The sequence below is a fragment of the Betta splendens genome, chromosome 6 (genome assembly GCF_900634795.4).
Source record: "Betta splendens chromosome 6, fBetSpl5.4, whole genome shotgun sequence".
Lineage (NCBI taxonomy): Eukaryota > Metazoa > Chordata > Actinopteri > Anabantiformes > Osphronemidae > Betta > Betta splendens.
In genome coordinates this window covers 16,816,143-16,844,052 of record NC_040886.2, presented here as the reverse complement: position 1 = coordinate 16,844,052, position 27,910 = coordinate 16,816,143, and the positions used below count along the sequence as shown (strand labels likewise).

The 27,910-nt window shown below is 50.6% G+C and overlaps 1 protein-coding gene across 11 annotated transcripts in view; it reads right to left on the bottom strand.

The window, feature by feature from the left end:
* Nucleotides 1–27,910, bottom strand: part of LOC114856831 (unconventional myosin-IXAa-like) — a 70,005-nt gene that overhangs the window by 17,741 nt on the left and 24,354 nt on the right. For 7 of the 11 annotated variants that reach the window (XM_029152604.2, XM_029152608.2, XM_029152609.2 and 4 more), the window contains exons 3-11: nt 19,091–19,185; nt 18,936–18,998; nt 17,313–17,412; nt 16,496–16,549; nt 13,010–13,110; nt 12,560–12,686; nt 9,703–9,792; nt 4,755–4,871; nt 3,405–3,539 (exon numbers count right to left, since the gene is read on the bottom strand). In XM_029152604.2, the coding sequence (XP_029008437.1) occupies nt 3,405–3,539; nt 4,755–4,871; nt 9,703–9,792; nt 12,560–12,686; nt 13,010–13,110; nt 16,496–16,549; nt 17,313–17,412; nt 18,936–18,998; nt 19,091–19,185 (882 nt within the window). The remainder of the gene's footprint in view (nt 1–3,404; nt 3,540–4,754; nt 4,872–9,702; nt 9,793–12,559; nt 12,687–13,009; nt 13,111–16,495; nt 16,550–17,312; nt 17,413–18,935; nt 18,999–19,090; nt 19,186–27,910) is intronic. The other 4 variants (XM_029152606.2, XM_029152613.2, XM_055509501.1 and 1 more) reach the window with 3 other exon arrangements.

Below are 27,910 nucleotides of genomic sequence, written 5' to 3'. Positions count from 1 at the left end.
GCCTATTTACCCCCAGGGGCCAATAACAGCTGAGGTCTATGACCCCTGTCACCTCAATGCCCCGGAGGGAGAAACCAGTAAGAAGCACTAAGTACAGCCTCACTTCCAGTTAGGATGAAATGTGGAAAAACTGGCCCACCCCCCGGCTCCCTGGAAAGCTACCGTAGAGGTCCAGTACAGTACATTTGGGCCAGGTATGTAAACAGTTGCCGCTCTAATAACTGCTGGTGAGGAGCGTGCACACTCAGCAAATGCTCCCTGAATAAATACAACAGTGAATCTGCAAGGTCAGAAAGACAGAGAGCTGAGCAGAGAGAGAGGAAAATGAGGATGGAGCAGCATCAGGTGAAGCAAAAACACAATGGATGCTGGTTTAAGATGCTTTAAGCTTCCGTGATGCTGATTCTATCTACAACTGTTCGCATGGGCCTGGAAAGTGAAGCTGTAGTACATGTATGCGCTTTAAAAATGCCAAATATTTTGACAATGCTACGCAATGCAAAGCATCCAAAGCATCCAAAGCCACGCTGGGACATAGTTTCACGTGTGCGATACGTCTGCGCCGCTTGTTTAGGCTGCTGAATCGCGGAGGAGGCATTCGGAACACGCGGCGTCTTCAGTTTCCTTCTGTGGTGGACGACTGATCGAGCAAAACCCGAACGGAGCGTTGAAAAGGCGGCACACGCGTGTGTCATCACGCCGCGGTTCATCTGCCTGATCCTGTTGTGTCTGAGTCTGTGTCTGAGCCTGCGAACATGTGTTGACTCAGTGAGAGAGGAAGACGATCAAAGAGGGAAACGCACACACTCATCAGCTGTTTCATGCATATTTACATCCTCGTCTCGGCCCGGCAGACGAGGAGCACCGAGCTGTGGGTCAGCACGGAACCACGCGGAACCACGCGGAACCACGCGGAACCGGTGCCTCAGCCGCGGTTCAGCCAAGCAAAGGTTGTCACAATAAAGAGGCAGACATTCAAAAAATGCAAATGAGATAACATCACCTATCGCAACAACCCTGGCTGTTACGGAGAGTTATTATTAGAGTAGTGTCACAATAAGACAAATACACATTATTGTTCTTGGCCTTTGCAGTGCATTCTGGGTTATGACATGGGCACAGAAACAGGACTGACGATGTTAACCATCGTAATGCTAATTGTTAGCACTGATGCTAACCAGGTAGATGCTATTGCTGTGCTCTGGCTTGAAAGTGCACAACAGATGACAATATGGGAGCGAAGATCAGTGCAACCATGTGACATAATTACCCAGAATGCTTTGCATTGCCAATAATGCCAACATTGACTTAGCAGTTACTAGTAGCATTTAAACACGATGCGCAATGACTAACACACGTTTAGTGGACTTCACATCACATTTATGGAACATTGCTCTGATAACACACAGGTTTTACTGGCCAGCGTTCCTTTAAACAATCACTTTAGGGACTTCAACAGCAGACGCTGGAACATAAAGTAGACGCAGACCGAGATGCGGAATCGCCAGCCTTAAACCAATCTGCCAGCACTAAAAGCATTACAACTTCCTGCTGGGATGTGAAACCAGGGAGTTGTGCTGTGGTTGATGAGGTTAGTCAGGATTTGTGGCCCGTCCCTCCATCCATTAGTCAGCTCCCAGTCTGTTTTCTGCTGCGTAACGCAGTGCAGCGTTCAAGCGTGGCTGGTTTTGGCCGCGCGCCTGATGTGGAGGTGAGGCCCTGTCTGTTTGTGTGCAGCGCTCCCTCTCCCCCGCCATCGCTCTATTCCTTCTGTTTACTCCCCCGTTAGCCTCCGTCTGTCTAGTTATGACAGCACTGCGTTTTTCCCTGCGCACACTGGGGAACAGCGCTGTAATCATGGAAGCTGGAGCAGGTTCTGGTGGTTTCTGACGCATCGAGAGAGAGATGTACAAACTGAGGGAGACAGATTTTGAAAAAAGAGACGCTCGGCGCTGGGAGGGGAGTTCGCTTGTTATGGTTCTGAGCCTCAGCGTGACTCAGAAATGATGTCAAGGGGTGAACTGGGTCGTATGATTGGAATACAGGGCGTGGAGCGAGGAAGGTCTGCATTAAAACGTCAACATTACTTTACCCATGCTTAAATAATTAGCCGCCACAAGTGCAGTATTAGGTTTCACCTGACTGTCCCACAAGTCTTTCATTAACGTGTGCTGCATATCATCAAGCACAGATTCACACGTTGAGCCTGAACACTGGTCCTCCTGCACCGAGGCTCTATTAGCTTTGGCTGGTGTTCCACATGTAAACACATGCTGCTGATAAGACCAACTGATGGAGACGAAGCCCGAAGGAAAGAACCGTAACAGGGAGGAAAATATCACTCTGCTGGATGTCAGCGCAACAGCACCCAGCGCCTTGGGCTCGTCTCCACAGGACAGTCATACGCTGCTCCAAATGAGCTGAATGAAGGTTCACAGACACGGTGGTGAAACCTCTGCATCGCCTCTGAGGCTCAGAATTAGACCTGATCCGAGGTCGGACGTGAAACGTGAAAGAAGTGCCTCACACTGAGGGTAGAGGTGGGTCCGAGGCACAAACTCACAGCTTTTTCAACAACACAAATCAGCAGAGATCTGGCAACCTTTGATTAGGAAGCCTAGAGCTGGCAACCCCACCTCAGCTGTAGCAGCCACGGCACGGAGAGGCCCAGTGATTAAAGCATAATAAACAGGGGCTCTGCTGAAACAATGGACGCCCGGTCCAGGGAGGGCGAGGGTCTCAGCAGCAGCATCCTCACTCCTCCCCCCACTGACACGCTGCCTCCTCCTCCTCCTCTGTGGACACACTCCCTCTGCCCCGTGAGGGTCGGTCGGACGGAGGGAGCAGCTCACAGCTACTGTGACACAATTCGCCAGATTAATCGTTCAAAATCCCTCTTTTCTCTCTGTTTTTTACTCTTTCGATTTTCCCTGGTGACGTGTGAACAAATAAAACCTGCACATGGGAGTTTGTATGTGATGACGTGGGTTTAGTGGCTACAGGACGTCCCGTAGCCGGCCGGAGATTACTGCTTATGTCATAGACAGTAAAATAAAGATGAAATTACATAAAGAAAGAGAAAGTGAGGCCATTCAGACGTATAAACAAACCAAGGTGGGACCACAGATTATAATCCTGATTATCCTGATGGTAAAAAGGTCTGTATTGTAATGTATTTAGAGGAGGAAGTCATTTGTTTTCACCCGTCTAATATACAAAGAAGCACAGAGGTTTACGACACAAACCCATTCTCTGCTCCATCAGCTCAATCAGCTACAGGCACAAAGGCGATTCTGAGGAATGTGTAAGAGCCACAATGATGACGCCGGCGTCACTGACACAGTGTAGAGGATCACGTACGCATCACAACATGTCAATAACACACAACGCAACTCCCACTCTACCTGTTCCAGTTTGAAGATGTGCTGGTTGAAGTAGTGCTGGAGCCGCTCGTTGGCAAAGTTGATGCAGAACTGCTCAAAGCTGTTGTTCTCATAATCCTCAAAGCCGAAGATGTCCAGGACTCCTATGGACAGGATCTGGGGGAAACACAGACAGCTCACTCTCTTCCCATAGCTTTTTAATACTTATCAGACAAAATAACTAAACAACAAAGATTCTCTCTTTATATTTAGAATAAAAAGGCAGCACATCTTTTTCATCCTATTCTCAGCAACATCAGCTTCAGCCCAGTTGCCCCCTGGGGTGGGATTCATCTCATCATATATTATTTACATTCTCCATCTGAACAGGGCAAAGAAAGCAGTTCATTATGAAATGGACTGTAAAAGCTGCTTCTAATTTCATTTTATTCCAAACAGCAAGGTTTTATTTCTCTCTCAAGGATAATGTTTTATTCTGACGTAAAAGCTGCTCTCGCCAGAACAACGACATAAAGTGCAACCTCATCGACCCCTCGACGGCTCTGTCAGATGATGTCAGCGCCCACGCACACGTGCACGGAGCGCTGGGACAGCGGAGGAACCACCGGGGGGAGCGATGCCATCTGCCCCCACGTTCCTGGCACTCGCTCTCACACGCTCACACAAAAACGATCTGTGTCCCGATCCGTTAGACGCCCCCGGTGGCCGCGGCTGCCAGCTGCCGCTCCAACACACACACACACGGGCACACACACACACACACACACACACAGTGATATCACATACCACACCACCGCCGCTGGGATTAGGACAAGAGATAATGAACAAAGGCAACGTGCAGCAGGAAAACTGGATATTAAAGCAGGAGGAAACTGGCTGTTCTGCATAAAGTTAGAGCTGAAGACACTTGTTTATGAGGTACAGGCAGCAAACAGTCCTCCAGAACCCATGAACCTTCAGAGGCCGTAGCGGTTGTTTTTATTGTATTCATGAGGTTGAGCTCCCTAACCAGCTAAATGCAAATCAGGTTCAGAGCAGCTAACGAAGCGTCAGAACCGAGATCGCTCATAAAACGGACGCCTCTGTTTTTAGAAAGCTGTTTTATTTGGACATAAACAAGTGGACATGTGCAGCCGGCTTCACAGCTTTAAACCGCAGCTGTCGGGTGAATGGACGAGGTCAGTGCAACCACAGTTTGCCCACGTGGCTGTTGGCTCACTGTGAGGAGACGGAAGCTCTGAAAGGCTGTTGTTATTTTTTCACCAGATAGATGTGAGGGTGTGAGTGTTCCTGTGTAGCATCACTACAGCGATGTGATGCCCGCTGCACATCCACTAACGCGGCTTGAGTCTGTGAGTGAGTCTCTCCCACCTTTGACTTGTCCTCCAGGTCCTTGTTGTTCAGCAAGGCGTGGTTGGTCCGGAACACGATCCAGTCGAACAGCGCGCTGTACAGGGACTTGGCCATGGAGTCTCTGACTGTGCCCGCCTACACACACACGCACGCACGCACGCACGCACGCACGCACGCACGCACGCACGCACGCACACACACACACACACACACACACACACACACACACACAGTAAACTACTGATCAAAAACATCTGAGTTTAATCAGGACCAGGAGCCGGACTCTGAGCACGTGCGATCCCTCTCTCTCCTCTGGTGCTTAACAAGTGTTGAAAGAACACACAGTTTAAAAACGCTTTACGTCGTCTTGTGCCGTAACCAGGTGTGAAAGCAGAGGGAAGCAATTAACCAATAGTAATAAACTGAACAAAATGTGAAAATGATAAATAAATAACAAAGGTTTGTACGATGGGACGAGTACAGTACTGTTTGCAGTCACTGTGCTCAAATACGTGAGGCCTTAAGTACCTCCAGACCTGCGGATCACTGCAGCCATATAAAAGCCAACTGCCGCGGGAGGGGGGGTATTATTACGCCTCGACAAGCCAAAGATCAACAGCGCTCGCGCTTTAGACGGCAGTGAAAGGCATGTTAAGCTAACATGAGCAGGCTTTAATGCGGCGTTAGACACCGCAGCACGTTCTTTGGCAGCACAAACGTTATTCCTGAGCGACGAGTGGAACAAGATGAAGGATCTGAAACACGGCCTCGACCGGGGCAAACTGTTTACCATCACGTCCCCCCCCAGAGCGGTGCTGTGTTACAACACGGCACTAATTTGAAAAGACCGTGGAGTGTAACACAATCAGCAGCCGAACAGTAAAGAAATGAGGAGCCTACGTGTAAAACCTGTGTCAACGTCTGGCAATGGAAAACAAAACCCAATTAGACCTTAACGAGGGCCCTCGGATCCTGAGCACTAGACTGGGTGAGCGCCTTCAGGAAGGTAGGTGACAGTAAATACAGCGCATGGTCTGATCACGCTGGCTTCTCACCAAACCACAGCATTTACACATCTATCAAACACCTGGTGTGATTCATTCCTCCATTTTGTAAGCGTGTGTCACTTTAAAGGGCCTATAATTAACTTCAGGAGGTCATAGAGCCAAAACAACCTCCCCACATACATCAGCTCCATTGGACTAAAAACCTTCTGGGAGCTGATAGACAGCACGTCCTGAAACAGCAAAGACTCCTTTCATGTGCTCAATAGAAAGAGTCCAAATGTCCTGATGATGTCACCCGGAGCCTAACTATGCGCCTCAAAACCCGCCTCTTCACTTGTGCATTATTGATCGTTTGGGGTATTTTTAGCCCGTGACGACGCCGCTCCCACGGAGTTACGCAAGGTCCCTATGAATTATACAATAACTCAAAAAACGTCTCAGAACTCGGGGGAACGGCAGATTTGAAGTGAACTGTCGGCCCAGTAATTGACATATAACTTAATTATTAAGCGCATTCATGAACTGGAAGCAAAAGTGCGGAAAATGTTTTATTGGACGGCCACGAAAAGACCAATGTTCATGAAACTTCATGAAACGGTCCTGGGCCGCGCCGGTGTCTGTGATTTAAAACTCTGCAGAAGTGAAGCTGTTGTTTTCTCAGGTATTTATTGATTTAATTCACCTGAAAAGCACAGGAGGTGTGAGCGCACACGCGTCACCAGAAGCATTAACGCCGGCCATAATGTATGAATGAGCGCCCCCCCCCCCCCGTATCCGCCCTCCAAACAGGAAGGAGGAAGTGGTGGAGACAGATTATCTAGAGCCACATCACAAATGTCAAATGAGAGCAGCTTTTCTTGACACACGCAGGTGAACGCACACTGTGTGTGTGAGCGGAGGCCGGAGCTGGATGGAAAGTCCCAGAAGTTGATGACTCAACGATCTTTAGCCTCAACATTAACTCAACAAAGGCAATTCACATCAAAGTGTAGATAATATGACTGGGATGAAATCCTAAAAGATGCTCATACGCCTTCGACTTCTACTCAAACATCCTTGTTTCTAGAAGCTGAGGTCAAAGCTGAGGGTTCAGTGCTGTGGCCTCGTTTACTGTAAACATTGTGCCCTTAATGAAATAGTATTAGATCTGTAGGTCCGTGTGAAAACTCTCTTTCAACGTGTAGGAAACAAACAAACAAAGTGGCTCTGATGAGGTGTTTTTAGGATTTAGCTCCTCACCCCCCGAGAACCAGCAGCTCCTCACCTACCGAGAACCAGCAGCTCCTCACCCCCTGATCACCAGCTCCTCACCCCCTGATCACCAGCTCCTCACCTACCGAGAACCATCAGCTCCTCACCCCCTGATCACCAGCTCCTCACCTACCGAGAACCATCAGCTCCTCACCCCCTGATCACCAGCTCCTCACCCCCCGAGAACCAGCAGCTCCTCACCCCCTGATCACCAGCTCCTCACCCCCTGATCACCAGCTCCTCACCTACCGAGAACCAGCAGCTCCTCACCCCCTGATCACCAGCTCCTCACCCCCCGAGAACCAGCAGCTCCTCACCCCCTGATCACCAGCTCCTCACCCCCTGATCACCAGCTCCTCACCCCCCGAGAACCAGCAGCTCCTCACCCCCTGATCACCAGCTCCTCACCCCCTGATCACCAGCTCCTCACCCCCTGATCACCAGCTCCTCACCTACCGAGAACCATCAGCTCCTCACCCCCTGATCACCAGCTCCTCACCCTCCGAGAACCAGCAGCTCCTCACCCCCTGATCACCAGCTCCTCACCCCCTGATCACCAGCTCCTCACCTACCGAGAACCATCAGCTCCTCACCCCCTGATCACCAGCTCCTCACCTACCGAGAACCATCAGCTCCTCACCCCCTGATCACCAGCTCCTCACCCCCCGAGAACCAGCAGCTCCTCACCCCCTGATCACCAGCTCCTCACCCCCTGATCACCAGCTCCTCACCTACCGAGAACCATCAGCTCCTCACCCCCTGATCACCAGCTCCTCACCCCCCGAGAACCAGCAGCTCCTCACCCCCTGATCACCAGCTCCTCACCCCCTGATCACCAGCTCCTCACCTACCGAGAACCATCAGCTCCTCACCCCCTGATCACCAGCTCCTCACCCCCTGATCACCGGCTCCTCACCTACCGAGAACCATCAGCTCCTCACCCCCTGATCACCAGCTCCTCACCCCCTGATCACCAGCTCCTCACCCCCTGATCACCAGCTCCTCACCTCCTGCGAGAACTTGAAGCACAGTTTCTCCGCTGGAACTCTCACTACTCTCATCATGACGCTGGAACCATCCCAGACGATCTGTCCCAGCCGGGCCCACCCGCTGGAATCAGGGGGGTCTTTAGGGCAGATATTCGTGAATGGCCTGCCCTCGTTCTGCAGCGGGTCAGACGCCTCGTTGCTGTGGCTGGACGGGACTTTCTCAGCCGCTCTCATCCAAGTAGGAAGAAAAGCATTTCTGCGAAGAAGCAGCAGCGCGTGCCAGGTTCCTTTTTTCCACATTTCCCTTGTATAAAAACAGGCGTGTTATGGATTCCACAGGTGGCCTCATCTGGCTCCCACGGCCTCTAACACGGGGCAGGGCTGCACTTTCATTACCCTCACTGTGTGTGTTTCACTTCTTGTGTGTCTGTTTGGAGAGGGTTGATTCAGGACACTTTGTCTCCTCCTCCGTTAAAGCGACTGCGTGAGCGCTCGAGCACTAGAAAGACTTGAGAGCAGACCACTCCATCGTCCCCTCTCACGTCTCCCTTTAACCCTACGCGTGTGATGAAGCCAGATATACTGTAGGAGTTTTAGAGCATGATACGCCTTATTTAGTACAATTACCTGTAAACATCTTATTTTCCAGCTAGATTCAAATATTTTTAATAGCTGTCCTTATCATCCTCTTCATCAGTGCCTGGATTGTGTCTGCCTCACTATGAAATCCAGTCATCTCAGCGATAAGACGTCTTTGAGAGGACCAGCAGGGAGCCTCCATGGCACGACACACGAAGCTGCAGGACAGGCTGTGGATGTTGATCACACTGTCTGAGCCTGTGCTACACAGCCAGTCTAGAAAGGGACTGAATGAGTATGAGACATGTGAGTTTAGAAGGAGGAGAATGAGGCTGAAGCAAACACAGACACTCAGAATGAGGGTTTCTGGCCTCTGTACTGTATATTCCAGTGGAGGTTGCACATTCCTGAGACAACACCACAGGACTGGGGGGATGGGGGTGTGATGGAGAGCAGGGGAAGCCATTGTTGGGCTGAATTAACCAGGAGGTTGAATGGGGAGGGAGAAACTTATCTCAGTGTAGCACTTCCTCTCCACATTCAAAGTCAAGGCTTAAAAGCAGATCATATTAAAATTCAGCGCGCCACATATCTGAGGTGTGTGTAGGTCAGCGGGGGCATCGTGGAGGCACATTTCACAGGCTGCGAGTCCACAGGGCTGCGTAGACAGGATTAAGTCGCACCACAGAACAGGAAATAGGAAGTTGCAGAGGAAGAGACCCCTATCAAAAGAGTCTTAGACACAGGCGATGGGGGCTGGGAGGAGTGGGAGGGGGGACGAACTCCCCGAACAAGCTGCAAAGCATGCAAACACAAGCGCAGACTCTCCTCCGCAGCCCACGCAGCTCAAGAAAGCACACAGCTGCACTGCGAGATGGACTGAACTTACAGCAGGTCAAAGCGGATGCTGTAGCTCTGAGTGTGTGAGCGAGTGAGCGAGTGAGTGAGTGAGTGAGTGAGTGAGTGAGTGAGTGAGTGAGTGAGTGAGTGAGTGAGTGAGTGAGCGAGCGAGTGAGGTGGCAATAAGAAACCAGAATGACTCATGAGGGAGTTGCCAGCAATAGGCCATTAGATAGGGAGATGAGATAACGTGTGTTTGGAGGTTTCAGCTGCTGTGTGTGGGTCGGCTGTAAAGGTCACCTCGGCCAGTTTATAGGGCACGATGAGCCTCTCGCCGACGGTCACAGTCTTCCTGGTCGTCAGAGCTTCAAGCAGCATCTCCTCTTTAACCTGCAGGAGAAAACAGACAACAGGGACGATGTAAAAACAGGACACGACCCCGTGGAGCTAGAAAAACACCATCAACAAGTACAACAGGAGACTGAATCAGCCTTGTCACCAAAAACATAGGAGACCGCTGGGTACCGAGGTGATTTGTGGGGAATTGTTCCATAATAGTGGTTATTAAAGTGATTCAATATCGTGAGGACTAACAAGAGCGAGATGAAAACAAATGGACTCAAGCTCCTTAAGCCCCTAATAACGCTGGATCCTACATTTCTTATAACATAACCATCCTTTCATTAGACCTTTCCAGCCTCAGATCAGCCGGAGCTTTTCGGAGTCCGTGGCCTTGAGCTTCACAAAAAATTATAGTCTCCACTTGTAGTTTCCGAGCCAAAGTCAAGACAACTCAAGCTACATCATTAGAGGTTATTTTCCCAGAACTGACAGAGCTCCTACAGGAAACCAGCGGACAACTGGTTTGAGAGGCTGCGCATCGGACCACGTGACGGCCGAACTGAGCAGCGCCGTTTAAAGATGCAAAAGCAGGGAACGCGGCTCCGCTCTGCTGACGTTGGGGAGTGTGTTACATAAACCCATCCCTGGGCGAGCGAAGCCGATAATGTCCCCGTGCTGGGCTGAGATTAGCAGCTGGGGACAGAGCACACGGGCGCCGTGACCTTGCACCGGGCACCGGGCTCTGAACTGGGCCGGGCGGCCCGTTCACGACGGGGCCACGCTGGGAGAAGCAGATGTCACTGCACACGTCTCCATCCGCAGGGATTAGGGGAGTGGGCTGAACAGCTGCCGCTGAGGCCGAGGCCGAGCGCCCGTGAACGCGCCAGGACTTCTCTGAGCCGCTGCCTGATGTCTTCATGTATGAACGGCTGGGAATGCTAGACTTAATACTATTATGGATGTAGTTTGTCATCTGCCTCCTTTGTATTGTAAGTAGTTCGGCATAAACTGAGGGGGAGGCGGGTGGGGGTGGGGTGGGGGGGGCATAATCAGACTCATTTCACACTGCCTGCTAATCCCTCTGCTAAGAGCAAAGCCAATTCTGCAGCCTGGTGATTTGTGTTTAGTCGCTACATTTCCATCTATTAGTCGCTTGGTAACAGACTTTCTGCTCTGTCTATGATCCCAAATCTAAATCCATTAAACACGCTTTTTAAACACTGGTTCGAGGTCAGGGATCTGTTTTACTGGTAGCAGATCTAAAGATGTGCATGAGTGATTTAGAACTGAATCATAACAGTCCTGTCCTTCTAATTATTACTAGAGAAACAGATACTTTGTAATGAGTCAAATGCTAAAAGCCTTTTCATCTTCAGACGCTGACGCAGAGTTCAGGTTTTAGTGGGAACTCGGCCCCTGTGAGCGGTTCGGGTTTCCGGTTCACGCAGGAATGTGTGCGGTCGGGTCCAGTCACTCAGCTCCACAGCTGCCAGGATCCCGTCTGTCAGCTGTCTGTCAGCTGGGGGCTCCACCCCCACGGGAAACAGGAAGTCCCAGTCGGTTCACTTCCTGTTCTCTCTCGGGTCCACGCTCGCGCTGAACCGTCCTCCTTGAGATGCGCTCGTGCAAATGAGGTCCTCGCTGTGAACTGGAGTCCAGCCCCGAGTCACTCACAGCCGCATTTAGCAAACCTCAGCAGCCTATTTTAGCCATTTAGCACCTTCTGTCATGCATCATCAATGAAACATGAGGGCTGAGCATTCTGGCCTCAGGTCTATACCTTCAAACATCCCAACAAATCCAATTCAAAGGCAAGTGCACTTTGAAGTGCAAACCACAGTGAGCGCTGGACATTTGCTGGAATGTGCAAACTAAATGAATGAATGGCACTTTTCGTTGTTGAGCCGAAGCTTCTTAAATGTTACCACATGCTCTTTAAGTGCTGTGTCATTGTAAATCTTTTTATTAAGGCTTTGGTTTCCTTTCTGCTCCCACTGAACGTCATGGCGCTGCCGCGCTGCCTCTGGGGGCCGGCGAGGATGCTCGGAGGAACGCCGGCAGCCTCGGCGCAGTCATAACATCCCCGCTGTGCTGTTGACAGGAGTCTCCGGGTACAACAAGCACATCCGGCTCAGCGTCAGCGTCAACGCGGCTCTGAACCTGAACAGCACGTGAACGTTTGAACGGTCTGTCCTTTTACAATGAAGAAACGCGTGTAAAATCCAACTGTAGCTCACTGAGATTTAGATTTAACTATACATTGATGCTGTATGAAGAAAAACAACACAAGGACCTGTTGGTTTCGGGGGGAAACTCAACCATGCAAGAGCTCTGAAAATAGCCTCTGCATAAACTCCGTACTTTGATAAAGTACTGGTTGTTTAGACATCGCTCTCTCTGAAGCACCTCTTAACTCCTGCTCAAAGAGCCCTCAGCTCCTCTGTAAATCCCAAATACCAAGTCTGGCATTTCTTCCAGTTTACAAAGCGGATGCTACGTGTTTTTTTAAGGTTCACCGAGTCCATGCAGTTCTGAGGATCTCCAGTGAGCATGTGATGGAAGAACTTTGGGAGAAAGAGACTTTTAGGGAGAATAAACAAGGCCTGTGGTAAAGCTTGGTTCCCATTCTTCATTTTTATTATCCTGCAAAGTATTTAGAGTGTAGCGTTTCAGCATAAGTCCGCGAGCAGCGGGTTCAGACCCAGGCAGTGCGCACGGTGCTTCGTGCTGGAATCCCTGATGAAAAGTGGATTAAAGCGAACCCAGCTTCTCAAACGCGTGTACCCGTTTGCTGATCCACCAAGCGGCCGCTCACCTCCAGCAGCTCCGACACGATGGGCAGCGCCTCGGGGTTGCAGATGTCGATGGAATCGTCCCGGTAGGTCTTCTTCTTGTAGCGGATGTTCCCCAGGTGCAGGATCGCTGACAGCAGCGAGAAGATCCTGACGGAAACAAATGTGCTCCTTATGTTTCACACTGGAGTGTTTGGGCGTTCGGTGCTCGGCCTCCTGTCACACCGTGCAACGTTTCTGCCATTAAATAGTCTCTGACTCTCATCTAAATATTTATCTTTGAACGCTTTTTGCAGGTTACTGTGGAAACTCTACTTTTTACCCTTAACAAATGGCTTCACTTTCTAAACTAATGCAGATGTGCATTGCAGCCTCCAACGCGTAGTTTACGGTCAGAGTCTCCCACTGCTCTCTGAGGCCCGTGGCCCATTAGAGTCAGTGTCAGAGCAGCGTTGGGGCTTCGCTGATCTTACTGTTTGCGTGTGGCAGGCAGGAAGCCGACCATCTCCATCGCCAGCTGCAGACGCTCAAAGTCATGTTTCAGATCCTCTCCCTCCACTGTGAAGCAGTCCTGCTGGTGTTGGGTGGAAACACAGCACAGGAAGAAGCATCAGCACCACAAAGCATCATCAGAGGGACAATATGGGGCATCACAAGAAAAGTAAACCAACACCAGGACAGTTAACAGGCACTGACAATGCTGTCGAGTCAATTTGACTTTTTACCATTACATTATTCGATTGTTTTTAATGCATCACTTACATATTGTTCACTACGTCCGATACGAGGAATCATTTTGTTTTATAGTTTATAGATTGAGCTGTAGTACTGTACTATACTACACTGTGGAGTAAAGGTGGTTTCCACCGCTGCATTAGTGATAATTACTCACGTTCCTTTTGTTGTACTCTATTAAGTGAGCATGTTTCTTATCAGTTTGAAGGAGAAATCTCCTCATAGGGAAACTAGACGATCTGCCCTGAGCGCCTGGTTTCTGGCGAGACGCTGAGAAGCGTTTATGAATGAATCCCGTTTCTGAATGAATGAACACATGAAGCAATGAGTGGCTGAGGTAGCGACAGAGCGAGCGCTGTTCACAATGTGCACGTCGCCTGCCGGTGCGTCTCCTCCGTGTCTCTGCTGCGGCAGCGAGCGCGTCCCAGGCTGTAATTAGCACATACCACGGCGAGCAGCCGGTGACAGCGAGCACAGGAAGCCACAGTCCACACGCCGCTGCCGCCGCGGCGCTGCTGCGTTGTTTTACTGGGCTCCGAGCGGCGAAGCCAGCGAGCGTGTTTCTCCACTGAGCGCCTCCAGTTGCAACAAAGAGGTTTTTGAGGCCGAAACCCGGGAAAAGACCCGTTCAAATTTGTGGCTTTGCTGGACTTCAGCGCCAAGCGGCCCGACGTGATACGATGAGGGAAGTTGTGAAAATAAAGAGATCAATTTTGGCCAGTTGTGAGGGAATGCTTTGGTCAAAAACCCAAACCCAGCTCGTGGTTCGTAGAAACATGAGATTCTTGGGTGCAGTAAAGGAATGAGTAGGAAACAATCTGTTCTTCTCACTTGTCTTAAACAAGGACTCTTTTTCACTTCGGAACGTGGATTGTGTGATTTTATACCACTCGCTGGCTGCCGCTCCAGTCGGAGCCGTGCTGAGTCTGCACACGGAGCTCATCCTGCTCAGCCGCTCGACTCAATCATCATTTATTCTACTCCTCGCGTCGAGGCCCGGTTACATAACTCCACGCGACTCTGTCACCAGGCAGAACCACAATCAGCCAAACAGGCACAGAAAGCGAAGCCACAATGATGAAACACAGAGTCACACACCCGACAGATGCAAACATCCACAAAATGTTTGGTCTGTGGGATCTTCAGTCCTGTCGTTCACATTTGTTTTCTTTTCTATTCTCCGCTCCAGACGACACATCTGGAATCTGGGTGCTGGGATCTGTATTTACTGCATGTGCCCAGTGGCCAGTGCTGGAGGTCAGAGGTCAAAGAGCCCCAGGGACGGTTAGCGGCGGAGACACCTGTCAGGCCTGTCAAACCTTCTGTGTGTGTGTGTGTGTGTGTGTGTGTGTGTGTGTGTGTGTGTGTGTGTGTGTGTGTGTGTGTGTGTGGTCATCTTGTTGGACAGAGGGGTCATAGACAGACGAGGTCATTGACTGACCCCTGAGAGACTGTGTGAGAGGGGGGTGCTAGCTAGCGGAAGGGCTAGCTTAGCTCTGCAGTGGGAAGCGCCGCTGCTAGCAGACGCGTGTGCAGACACTCCACCAGTCTACACCGCTACGTGTTTCCAGGCTTTCAGTCAGCAAAGGTTTTAGGATGATGGTTCAACAGTTGGGAACACCAATGAAGCAACAACACTAAAGTGTTTTGGTTTGTCAGCTCAGAATCATCCTTCAGGAACTCTGTTAAGAGCTAGAAATCCCAACTGAACCTACTACAATAAACCTCACAGGGAGGAAGTAAACAGTGATCCAGCACAAAGATCACAGTTCCAACTAAACCTGATCGTTTCCTCCCAGGGCTCCTGAGGTCTGCTGCTCTGACTTCCCGTCCAGCTTCTCCCAGCGGAACAACTGGGCCCAGAACTGACGTTTAGGCTGGTCGAACACTGTCAGGATCGACCTTCTCCAAATACTACAAACCCTGGAAGAACGCGTGGGCTCATGGTTCCAAGTGGCCTCTCTTTAGTGTGATTGGAGTATAGTTTCTCAGTTTTTTTGCTATTTTGTTTGTTGTCCTATTTTGTTTTACAAAAACAAATTACTAAAAAGAATGGTCAAGATTTGTCCCTACTGTCCTGAAACATCTGCAGCTGCTCTTCTGCATCTGCAATAACCAAATTTATAGTGATTTCCAACAGCAACCCTTAGTCATCAAAAAAACACACATACTTCCTCACTGTTGATCCAGATGTTTACTGTTCCAACAACCTGCCTGATGCCAATAAATCCCGGCCATCACTCCGTGGAGCGATCTGAAAAGTCCCCATGAATGCTTTTAATGCAGGACGTGTTCAGTCAGTGCTGGTGGGAATCCGCTGGGAATCAAAAACGAAGACAGCTTTTCACAGTCACGTCTTCAGGCTTACGAGAGGTGACGGGGAATTTCTCTAAACACATGACTGAGGTCTGACTAACTGCTGGAAAAAGGCTGCAGCGAGTGTCCTCGGAAAACCTTTCCTGGACAAAGGAACCGCTTGAAAAAACGTGGAAGACAAAGAGCCGGCGCTGAGAACTGACAGATGGGTTGCACTGAAACAAGCCCAGTGTCGTGTCGAGTGTTTGCTCTCAATTCAAAGTGGAGAAGACGCTAAACCCTGAGCACCCCATCAAATCCCACTGACCAAACATTAGCCATTTCAGGTGGAGGCTGACAAGACGGAGGCAAGCGAAAAGAAGCAGCGACGCACGCACACACACACACACACACACACACACACACACACACACACACACACACACACACACACACACACACACACACACACACACACACACACACACACACACACACACACACACACACACACACACACACGATGGACCAACACTTTGAGGGAAGCTTCAGGATGTGTGATCACCTCAAAGTAGGTTAAAGAGGTTGGCAACAGAGACACACAGGGAATAAAATGACTGTTTGCATGTACTGCATGTGTGATTTAATAAATCCTGAACCTCCCCTTCAAAGATCATTTTCAGCAAAGCATCCAACAGCCAACGCTAGTTTAAAGGGGCTCCTGTGTGCGCTCCACAGTGTCACACCGAGGACGTCCCTTTAAACAGCCAGCGTCCCTTTAAGAGCCGGGGTCAGTTCAGGGCACCGCCGCGTTCAGGCGTGCGTGGACAGCAGAGAAACAACAGAACGAGAGCAAGAACCCAGAGAACCACGACACACCCACGGGCACAGACGCACACAAACACCTCGTCACCCACATGGATACTGACCAGCTCGCTCTCATAGTAATTGTCCCAGGGGAGTTTGTGTGATTTCTTTGTCATCTGGAAGCAAGACAGAGTGGGTTAACAAGGCATGAGCAGGAATCCTGACATGAGAGGCTACACATGCTTCTACAGAGGCTGAAACGCCCACCAGTCCTCACAAAGTGATACTGAAAGACAGTCCTGTACAGGAGTACAGCAGGTAAACCCAGCTCAGAGCAGCAGGCGACTCCGTCTCAGCGCTAAACGTGGAGAATCATTTTGCTTCTTTGTGACACCGTTTGTGTGAGAAGTGTGTCCTCGTATGTGTGTCACGGACACGCGCGCGCGCACACACTCGCAGGCGAACGCGCGCGTGCACAGGCGCACGTCGCCCCGTCGCACGAGAGCTCCGCGGCCAGATTAGCTGCCGAGTCTCGCTGTTGCCATGGAAACAGGGCTGCATAGTAACGAGCGGCCGGGCAGGAGGAGGCGGGGGTTTGTTGTCGTGGGGACGAGGGGGAGTTCAAATGAAACCGCTACTTTTCTGGGGGAGGCCGGCAGAGATGAACAAAGGACGTGCTGCGCCGCCGCCGCGCCGTCGAGCCGCCGCAGGAGGAGGACGGGTTCGTACGAACGCATCACAGACGCACACATACGGAGGCGTCTGGCATCAGTAAACACTGCCATCCCCACACACACAAACATATGAGGCATCTTCATAGGCTGATGCAATCAACACTCAGGAAGCAGTTATGGAGGAAACAGGCTCCAACGGAGCGGAGCGGCTCCACGCGACACCCGGCTCTAAGTCCTATACAAACACATTCCTGCGAGAGCGGACCTGATTGAGGTAGTGGTACTCCTCAGGTTGGAGCAGGTGGAAGGACTTCCTCTCCTCTTCACTGGCTCCAGCCAGCAGGTAGTAGAACACGTGGTAGTTCCTACAGACACAAACACAGCGAATTAAAACCGCGCTCAGCTGCTTCCACGTGGCCGCGTTCCGCTGAGAGACAGGCGAACGGCGCAGGACTGTGACCGCAGCACATTTCACAGCTCGGCGCTGCAGCCTGAGAGGAGCGAGCTGACCTTTGACCCGGCAGCTTCCGCCGAAGCAGCGCTGCAGTGTGTGTGGGCTGGAGGTATGAAGCTGTGATTAGCCATGACAAAGGATGGGGCTGTGTCATGGTATTAATGGAAACGAGCTCCGGCTCTCACCACGGAGACGCTTAGAGCTTGATGGAGGGGTGGAAAGCTGGGAATCCCAGGGAGGATATTAAAGAGTCCAACACTGTGTTGGTAGATGGCTGGAAGGATGTTTTTAACTAAAGCCTGCGCGAGAACAGATGTGATGCGTGATTCTGGACTGTGGGCAGTTCAACAGAGGAGATGTGGGATTAGCAGCGCTCTGGATGTAACAAACAGGAAATACCGCGGAATGAAACTTTAAAACACCTTTAGGCGGAAGCTGGAGCGTATAATGTTCAGTACATGGTTTCTAGCTAAATAAGAACAGGCGCCTAAAGCTGTTTGGAGACAACTGATTTCACTCCAGTGTTTATTACTAAATATGACACGAGCCTCTTCGGTTCCAGCCGCTCTGAAACCTTCATTCGCACGTCCAAAAGCAAAACTGTGAAAAATGACATTCACTGAGTCAACGTGTGAATTATTCCTTGGCTGGAACTCGGGAACTCCGCCTGCATCCACTCAAACATTTAATCTGCCCTATATTCTTGACAAAAAGCAATAAAAATTCAGATTTTTTTTATTATTGGGCGTCGAGCTTGAAAACAAGGCAAAAGTCTCAACAACCATAAACATGATGTATGAAAAGCCGGCTTGGACTCTTTTCTGATTTCCCTACTCAAACACAGCCATAAATCCTGCAGCATACCTGGAGCGCTGCCTCCCTCCCTCCTGCCGAGGTCGTACAGAGGCAAACTGTCGTCAAACGCGCTTCACGATTCAAGATAGTTTGTACTTTATCATCATCTCGCCACCTGTCGGCTGCAGGTCTGAGCGTCTGGGAAGTCCCTTCTTTAACCAGCGCCTGTCATCAGGATGAAATAGAGCCCGAGGGCCAATCAGGGGAGAGGGTCGGCGGCCGCGGGGGCTTTTACCTTGTTTTTCTTATCATGCAACGCAAAGACGAGCTGGCGGAGGACGCAGATGTAGAATCTGTCCCTCAGACGTGCACTGATGCTAATCATAAAACACAGCGTCCCTTTTTGCAAAAAAAAAGGCTGAAAGGCGAGCTGATGGTTATTTCAGCGCTGGGCCGACACATCATCCGTTTGGAGGAAATGGAAGCGCTCTCAGACAAACAATGCACGAGTGCAGATATGGATCCGTCATCTCATCTGTTAAACCAGAGGGACTCTGGCTGTGTGTTTGTGGAGTCACATCACCAAAGGCCGTCGCAGGTTCGTGATTTTCATATCTCCGGTGCTGATTCTCCGCTCACCTCTCGTTGTGTTCCTGATAGACCAGGCGAGACTTCTCCAGCAGGTACTTCTCCACGTACGCTCTGTGAGGTCAGTACAGACAGCGCAGTCAGGAAACGAAGGTTCAGGCCCCGCGTTGTGTGTCTGTTCACGGTTCACGCTCTGTCTGACTCACCCCCTGACGGTGCCGCTCTCCTGGTAGTTCACCTGGATGAACTTGCCGAAGCGGCTGGAGTTGTTGTTGTGGGCTGTCTTGGCGTTCCCAAAGGCCTGAGGAGAGAAATCCAAAAGGTCGAGATGTGAATGTAACGAGCAGGTAGAGCAGGCGAACGCTAATTACTCATCTCATGACATCATCTCCCCAAAGCATCGTTAATAAAGAGACGACGCCTTCAGGTCGACACACGGCAGACGCTAAGACGGAACCGAACTCTGGCAACGTTTGAAAAATGTGTTGGATGGAAAGAGATCAAGATGGGTCAGTAAGAGACACACACACACACACACACACACACACACACACACACACACACACACACACACACACACACACACACACACACACACACACACACACACACACACACACACACACACACACACACACACACATTTCATCATTAAGAGCCTCCGGGGATTCATTCAGGTCCTTATTAGCAGACTGATGAGCCCCGGTGGAGCTGGTTAGAAAAGCAATGTGAGAAGATTAAAGACAAAGAACTAGGACATAGGAAATAAGGAGGCTGAAGAAGCAGAGGAGAGATGCAAGGACAACAAGGTGAGAAAGAGGAAGCAAAACTAGTCAAGGAGTGAAAACAAAGCAAGGAGAGGAAAGGGGGAAACATAACATAAGCCGGGAACAGCAGAGGTGGAGAGAAAATAAGGAAGGAGAGGAGGTGAGGGAAGGAGAAAAGAAAGGACAAAATGAACAGCAGCAGAGGAAACTGGAAATACAGGAAGAAAACTATCTAAAAACGGAAATCAGAAAGGAAAAGGAGCACAGGTAACAGGAGGAGGAGATGAGGTGGAGCTGAAAATGTCCATATTTCAACATCACGCTTCACAGAAGCAGCGGTGAAACTTCAGGCTGATGCAATCAGTATGTGGGGTTATGATAAATGACTAAATAAGAAGCAGCGGGGAGACGGAGCGCAGGCGGGGGAGGAGACGAGGAGACGAGGAGACGAGGAGAGGGAGGTGGGCGTCACATAATGCATTGTGGCTGCTGGGTGAACGCTGCAGCTCTGGAACAACGAGGAGCAGGAGTCACATCCTGGAACCACAGCAACCTCTGCGTCGTGTTGGTTGTAGGCGGCTCATCAGCCGCCACCAAACCCAGAAACAGAGGCAGAGCTGCTGATACGAGCCCTCGCGCGGCAAAACGCTCCCACTTTAAAGTTTTAGAGGAAGAGCCGCTTCCTGAAGTGATTTGAGTGAAACGAGATCGGCTCGAATGGAAACTGTCAACAACAATCGGAGCTCCGCTGGCGAAGGGAACGCGGGCAGAGATGGCTGTTACTGAGTGCGTTGAGCTTTTAATCCAGGCCGGTGTGTGTGTGTGTGTGTGTGTGTGTGTGTGTGTGTGTGTGTGTGTGTGTGTGTGTGTGTGTGTGTGTGTGTGTGTGTGAGAGAGGGAGATTAATGAGCACGTCTCCAGTGTCTTGGTGATTTACTCTGAACTCTGCTCCGTGGTCGACGCCTGCTGGGACCAAACCCGCTGCGAATGTGTGATTACTGTACCGACGGTGCGCCGACAGACCAGACGTGAGAGAGACAGAGAATAAAGAGGCAACTGGATGAGACATTAAGAAAGACACATGCATATTTACAGTAACGGGACTGTATTAGGTCCACAGGAGGATGAGGTGTGAGTGAACATCACAGAGGACTTCCTGTTCAGGTCCATGTGAGACATCTGAGGATGTACCTATTATTGTTGCTATGGCGATGGAGCAGCCAAGAAGCCACCCAGACACAGACGAATAATAAAGAATAAACTACACGCGTGGTTTTGGAGGAATCAGAAAAACAAACTCACATGACGTCACGTGAGTGGTTCCCATGGACTCAAAGACCCATTAACCCCGCGTTCCCCACACGCAGCCCGCGGTGCCGTATGGAGCCCAACGACCAACACAAGGGCCGCCAACAGCTCAGCACAGCGTCCATTTGCTCCAATCAAAGGCGCAGCTTAATCAGCCGTATGTTGGATTTCATGTGGAGGCGGATGTGCCGACTCGGCTAAATCTGGACGTGACTGTGTGTGTGTCAGTGTGTAAACAGCAGCGGCGGCTTCATGAACCGTCGCGGCCGTCGCCCCCCGTGGGCCCTTCCACGCTGTCACAGTACGTTAGCTGCTCGCTCCCCGGCCTCCGGGGGCGTGGCCTGTTTCAGTACTGGGTCCCGTTAGCGTTAGCGCCGGGGACACGGTGGGCGTGGCCTGTTTCAGGACTCGGTCCCGTTAGCGTTAGCTCGTGGGCCTGTTACTGAGACCTGCTGTACCATCAGCCTCACACCAGCGCTAGGAAGCTGCTCGCCTCTCTCTCCTCCTCGTGTGCGTTCCCCAGTGCAGCTGGAGCGTTTCCCCCAACACTCTCAAAAACCATTAGATGACCTACATCATGAAAAACAAGTGGAGACGGGCCAAAGCCACTGGCTCGGCTCCATTAGCCCGCTCTCCTTGCGGAGCGCTGAGCGGTCGGAGCGCCGCCGGTGGCCGAGCGATGGCGGCCGCTGCTTCAAGCGTGAAGATCCAGGTCAGAAGGTGTGGACGTTGTGTGTGGAGACCGGGTCAGCGCTCAGGAGCAGTCACTCCACAACCGGGCCGGCTCGGCACGCGCACACGTTACAGCATCGTTTCATACACACAAACAGCAGCGAGTCTCTCTTTGGATCCCAGTCAAGTGAATCTGATCTGTTATTGTGCTGATAGTTTTATTTGAACAGTAATTCATCTTTAGTTGCAGCCTTTAATTCACTGCAGTGGGATTTTCTGCAATACATCCAGTCATAACATTTCTTGGTACTAAAATGAGACCAGCCTGTATAGAACAGACCAGACTGTTGAAATGAGGAACCCGAGGAACTGAATATTAATTAATGAGTAGATTGATTAGACAACAGTCAGTTTGTACAGTATCGTTCTGGAATATGTTCTGAGTTCCACGTTGGTTTGGGCGGTTCTGGGCACGTGGAGCCCCGTTACAGAGGGTTCTGCTCCATCGCTCCCACCAGCAGCGTTTGCTGGAGCTGGAGGCGCCTTGAAGGTAAACGCAATCTGTGCAATCTTCCCTTTAAAGCTGCAGAAGCAAAAAGGTTCTGTTGTCTACGACAGTAACTGCATCGCTATGTTTTGGTTTCATGCCCCTTCTTTTCCTTCCATCTTTACTTGCTTCTAACATTTCTCCGCTCGTCTCTACAGTAAATTCCTCCCAGACTCTCTCCCTCTCGTTCTTCTCCCCCGTGATTTTGCTTCACTTCGCCGGACGGGAGCTCTTTTCTAGGAAAAAGGCGGCGTGGACAGGGCCGGTTACGTAAGGAGCGAGGGGTCACACGGTGAGGAGGCCTCCTAACAGCAGCAGCATGCGTGGAGAGCAGGTGACAGTTGGGTGATGGAGAAGCCAAAGAATGCGAAGCGCTCCGTGGACGCGGCCTGAAAACATGCAGGGGAGCATGACGCACTCCTGCTCAGCAGCTGTCCAGCTGCTGTTTAACTGTCAACTGGTCGTTTACACCAGTTCCTGGCTGCACGTCGGTCTCACTCTCATTTGAGGCTGCACTTAATTAATGAGCTTAATTAATGAGTCAGTCACTGGCAAATTGAAAACAGAGGGGCCGACCTGACAGCGAAGCATGAATGAAGCACGAATGGCTGGATTTTCTACAGAACCAAACTGGAAGCGCACCTCCCAAACAGCCTAATGACTCAATTAAACCCCAGCCGTCTTTAAAAATGTGAAGAATGTCTCAATTTCCTAAAGATGTCCTCCCTCAGGCTCCCCCAAAATCAGACACCGACTGGTGGGTTCACGGTCTCAGGGAGGAGACTTCACGGTTCAAACGTGGACCTCGTGGTGTTTTATCTGTGGGTTTGCGTCTCACATGTCTTCACGCTCCAGGAAATGTGCTTGAAGTCCCACGTAGCTGAAAACATCTGCACGTGTGGAGAGATGTTACGTAGGAGAGCACATGAAGAGGACTAATTATTCACACGCACACACACACACACACACACACACACACACACACACACACACACACACACACACACACACACACACACACACACACACTGCCGCTCTCTCTCTCTCCATAAATGGTTGCTGTCACTACAGTGCTGGGCCACATCTGGATCCCATTGGCCCCAGGAAAGACTGAACACACGGGCCCAATAAAAGGCGCCCTCCACTACACAGGACCATCAACGAGCCTCCACCACTGTCAATGAGGAGGTGGAGCAAGAGAAAGAGGGACAGTGATAAAGAACGGAAAAGAGGAGATAAAGAAGAGTAGGAGACTGGGTAATGAATGACAAGAGGAGCAGCGAGAGGAGTAGAGAACAAATCATACGAATGGGAAAGGTCTGACTAAATTAAAGACGAATGAGGGCGGTTCAATCATTTCCTGTGAGCTGTGATTGGCTAATTAATGGGGGACTAGCCCCTCCCACACATCGTGACAATTTACTGCTGCTTACAGTGACACAGAGGCTAAAAAACACTTCATACACAGCTCAAGTGGGGAGGCACTTAGCATAGCTTAGCATAAAGACTGGAAACGGAGGGAAAGCGTTAGCCTGAGGCAGTGCTGCATAAACATAGTCACTGAAAGTTTAACACAAACAGTTTTTTATCATGTAACACAGAGACTCGTCTGCACACCTGATGCAGCGTTTACTGTATGCATCAGAGCATCGGTTCAGCCTCCGCTCATAAACCAGCATCACTGCCAGGACAGCGATGAGACGTTCAACCTCAGCTACAAGCTGCACCCGCAACAAACAGGCAGATGCCCAAAGCGCCTGCGCTCCCACCCAGCCTCTACAGTAACACAACCTCCACACGCGTCTGCAGCACGAGCTGTGACGGAAACAAAATGGAACTCTGTGTGCGAGGTGCTGTGGGAAAATCCCACGGACGAGTGTGTTGAAGTGTTAATCCCTGGAGAGCTGGACTCCTGCACGCTGCAGTGAGAGATGATTAATTTGGGGATTTGAGTGGGAGGAGAGTGAGCGAGCATTAGTGAGAGTGTGTGTGTGTGTGTGTGTGTGTGTGTGTGTGTGTGTGTGTGTGTGTGTGTGTGTGTGTGTGTGTGTGTGTGTGTGTGTGTGTGTGTGTGTGTGTGTGTGTCTGGAGGCAGCACTAGTGTGCGAAACACAGATGTTTGTGGAGCAACACTGGAGAGATGCTCACTGGCTGCAGGTCAGTGAATCCAATACAGCAAATCTGACATTATTTCTACTTGTCTAAGTTGAAGCTGTGAGAAAGATGATCGTGCTTCTACATGATTATTAATGAGGTCACACGATGCTTTTAATGTTACTTAAAAGGGGAATCAGAGAATTAGTATCTTTTCATTTTGGACACATCACCTGATGAATGACGTGAGAAACATCTGTCTCCCTGTTAAAAACCACAGAAACAAACATAAAAATGTTCAGGCCCACAAAGTTTGTACTGAATATAATGATATAAGCAGGCAACACAAACGATACTTGGCTCTGAATAGGTGATTGCATTCAGACATCCTGCAGAAGGCCCCAGCATAGGTGTGTGTGTGTGTGCTTGTATTTGTGCATGTATGTGCATGTGTATGTGTTTGTGCGTGTGTGTATGTGCATGTTTGTGTGTGTGTGTGTGTGTGTGTGTGTGTGTGTGTGTGTGTGTGTGTGTGTGTGTGTGTGTGTGTGTGTGTGTGTGTGTGTGTGTGTGTGTGTGTGTGTGTGTGTGTGTATGTGTGTATTTGTGCGTGTGGGGCCTCTGTGCTTGTGTGCGGTTGTTTACTGGGGGTTTGCAGGGAAAGGAACACTGGTCACACCTCAGGCATTTCCTCCCTCTCGCTTTTTTCTCTCGCATCTTCCTCCACTTTTAGGTTTGCCTCATTAAGTCGAGTTTAACATAATGTTACTTGTTTCCTTGTCACTAGTGCTGTTAAACACACGTCCCACAGTTTAAAGAAGACTGACCTTGAATGTCTCTCTGGTGTCTCTTTTTCAGTTCTTGTTTCTATTGTTATTTTTATGTTCTCTACATAAAGAACTCGACTGCTTCTCTTTTACCTGTGTGACTTCACCATTTCTATAAACGTCGCTGTCATTACATAACCTTTAACACGTTTGTTGCTGAGCTTCAACAGCTCGCAGCTTAACGGACCTGCTGATTCTTCATCAGCTCAGATGATCTCATGATGAGCCAGTGAAGCCGGCGCGTTTGCTGATGTTTAGGTTCGATCCAAACAAAAAGGCACTGGATGAGAACCTGCATGTGAGCGAAGGCGCTGATGGGAGTGAAGACGAGGATGAGGATGAAGAGGTGACAGAGGGTTAGGCCAACGGGGAGGTGGGCAGCTGGTTGCTGGTTCGAATCCCACACGAGCCACTTGCTTTGCTCACTGGGAGTCAGAACTGGTAGAAATCCCAAGCGTAGGATTCACAATCTCTCTGCACTTGAACGGAGCCGTTTTCCATATTTAGGTCAAATCTTTCTTGAGGCAAATTAGAGTAAATCCCTCTTAAAAAATGTGCTAGAATTTCTTCTTGAATCGAACACATAAACTGTAGTTATATACAACATAATAAGTACAGGTATTTGAAGAGAGTGGGGCGTTTTCCCCGGGGCTGAAGCACTGACCTGCATCAGCTGTGGATTTGGGGAACACAATAAAGGCTTGGTTTTTCCCCCTGCGAAACGTGTGTCGACTCGAGGAGGAAACTTCAAACGCTGCAGATGAAGTCACCTTCTTTCAGTTTCTGCATCATTTCCTCTTTGTGCAAATGAGCAGACGCTCGTTTGTCTAATATTAGACGCTCCTCCGCTCGCTCTTCCTCTTCTTTGCACGGCTTTCATTAGAACCCTTCCTGCCTCCGAGCTTCATTACGTCCTGCGTCATTTACTTCGGATCTTATCTCTCGCTGTGTTTTCTTTTCAACTTGCCGTGTTTGGCAGCGGCGTTACAACAAGCCACTGGAGCGTGTCCTCGCGCTGCATGCATGCTAACGCTACACCCGGCTGATACTACAGCAGTACTGCTGCAGTACTGCCAGTACTCGCAGTGTTTTGAATGCACCTGTCTCCTCGCGCTGCAGCAGCAACACGTCCGTGAAGCCGGGACTCGGAACAAGTCCGAGCACGAAATGATGGATGTCGAGCAGCTCGGTCCACGACACGAAACGCACCGTGAGAATCAATCACGTCCGACCGCCCGGAACCTCTGCGGGGACGGCACTCATGCAGCTGGAAATTTTTCTACACGCTTGATGAATCGGCTGTGGACGTCGGCAAATGTCCGGAGCAGAAATATTTTCCATTTAAAGTAATGCTAGGAGAAAGTTTCACCATTGCAGCAACTGGCCGTGGCGGCAGGTGAAGCATTAGCTCAATGCTAAAACTGGTTTCACAAGCGCTCCTGGAGCTGCTTTGTGGCCCGGACAGTTGTCCCCAACCAGAACCTCACGTTTGTCTCAAACCAAAGCTCAGTGGACTCTGACGGGACTCCGACCCGGGCCCTTTGAACGCTGCGGTCGTTAGGACGAAGCCGGGCTCTTTAGCGTTTACGGGCAGGAAGCGATAAACGCTGCAGACGGCAGCAAACGGCCTGTAAACGCCTTGAAAGGATCCTCACGGAAGTCTGAGCTCCAAGGGCACTCGCACACGTCTTTATGCTGCTTGTTTACAAGGTGAACGAGCCGCTGAGGGGGCGAGAGGCGGCTCGCTATGCTCGAAGAACCGCTTTTGTGCTGGAGAAGAGGTCCCTTCAGTAAAACCTGCCCACGGTTCCACTAAACCCCAAAAACTGGGGCACTCTGCGTCTACGAGCAAGCAGTTTCTCCCGTCACCCCTCCCCTCGCTTCCTCTCGCTCCTGTCTGTGATGGCGTGGAGGTGCTGAGGTGGGGTGGGTGGGATGCGGAGGAGCTGGAGGCAGGAGGCAGGCTGCTCTTTCATCTTCTCTCTGTGGGGCTGTTGCGTTGGAGATGCAGCACGGTACAGGAGGCGGCATACGATCCTGCTACAGAGCTGAGGGAATCATTTCTAATCCTTCGGTCTCCTCGGCCCGCGCCCAGGTCCACTACAGCTACAGACAGGGCCCCTGCAGAGCAGCCAGCCGTCCCCGAGCAGAGCACTCACTGTGGAGCTGCGGCCACATGTCACATGACATGAAAAATACACAGTCCTCAGCCACCGTGGAGCGGAGGCCTGGTGCATTGACTAAAACCCTGCTTAAAATGTCCACACGGTCAGGAGCTAGTGTCCGGACCACAGGTGTCGGCCCACTGAGGACCGAACCGCTGAGGACAGAACCGCTGAGCACAGAACCACTGAGGACAGAACCGCTGAGCACAGAACCACTGAGCACAGAACCACTGAGGACAGAACCGCTGAGGACAGAACCGCTGAGGACAGAACCACTGAGCACAGAACCACTGAGGACAGAACCACTGAGGAGCCAAACGGTGTCACCTCAAAGGAAAGCAGCGCATTCAGCCTCGTTTAGCAGAGCTCGTTTCTGCGACGCTCATAAAAATGGGAAGGATCACTTCAGGAAGAACAGGAGATCACAGAGCAAAGGGCTGATTAATGTAAGCAAACGCACTACAGAGGCTTTAGTAAGTGAAAGCACAGAGACGTGAAGGGAAAGACACAGACGATAAATAAGCAATTTACAGCAAGAAAGAGCAGGAAGAATGGTGGTGATTTAATAAACATGCTGCGCTTTGAGAGTGTAGAGGATCAAATGCAGCAATTATACAGAGCAACGTGTGTGTGTGTGTGTGTGTGT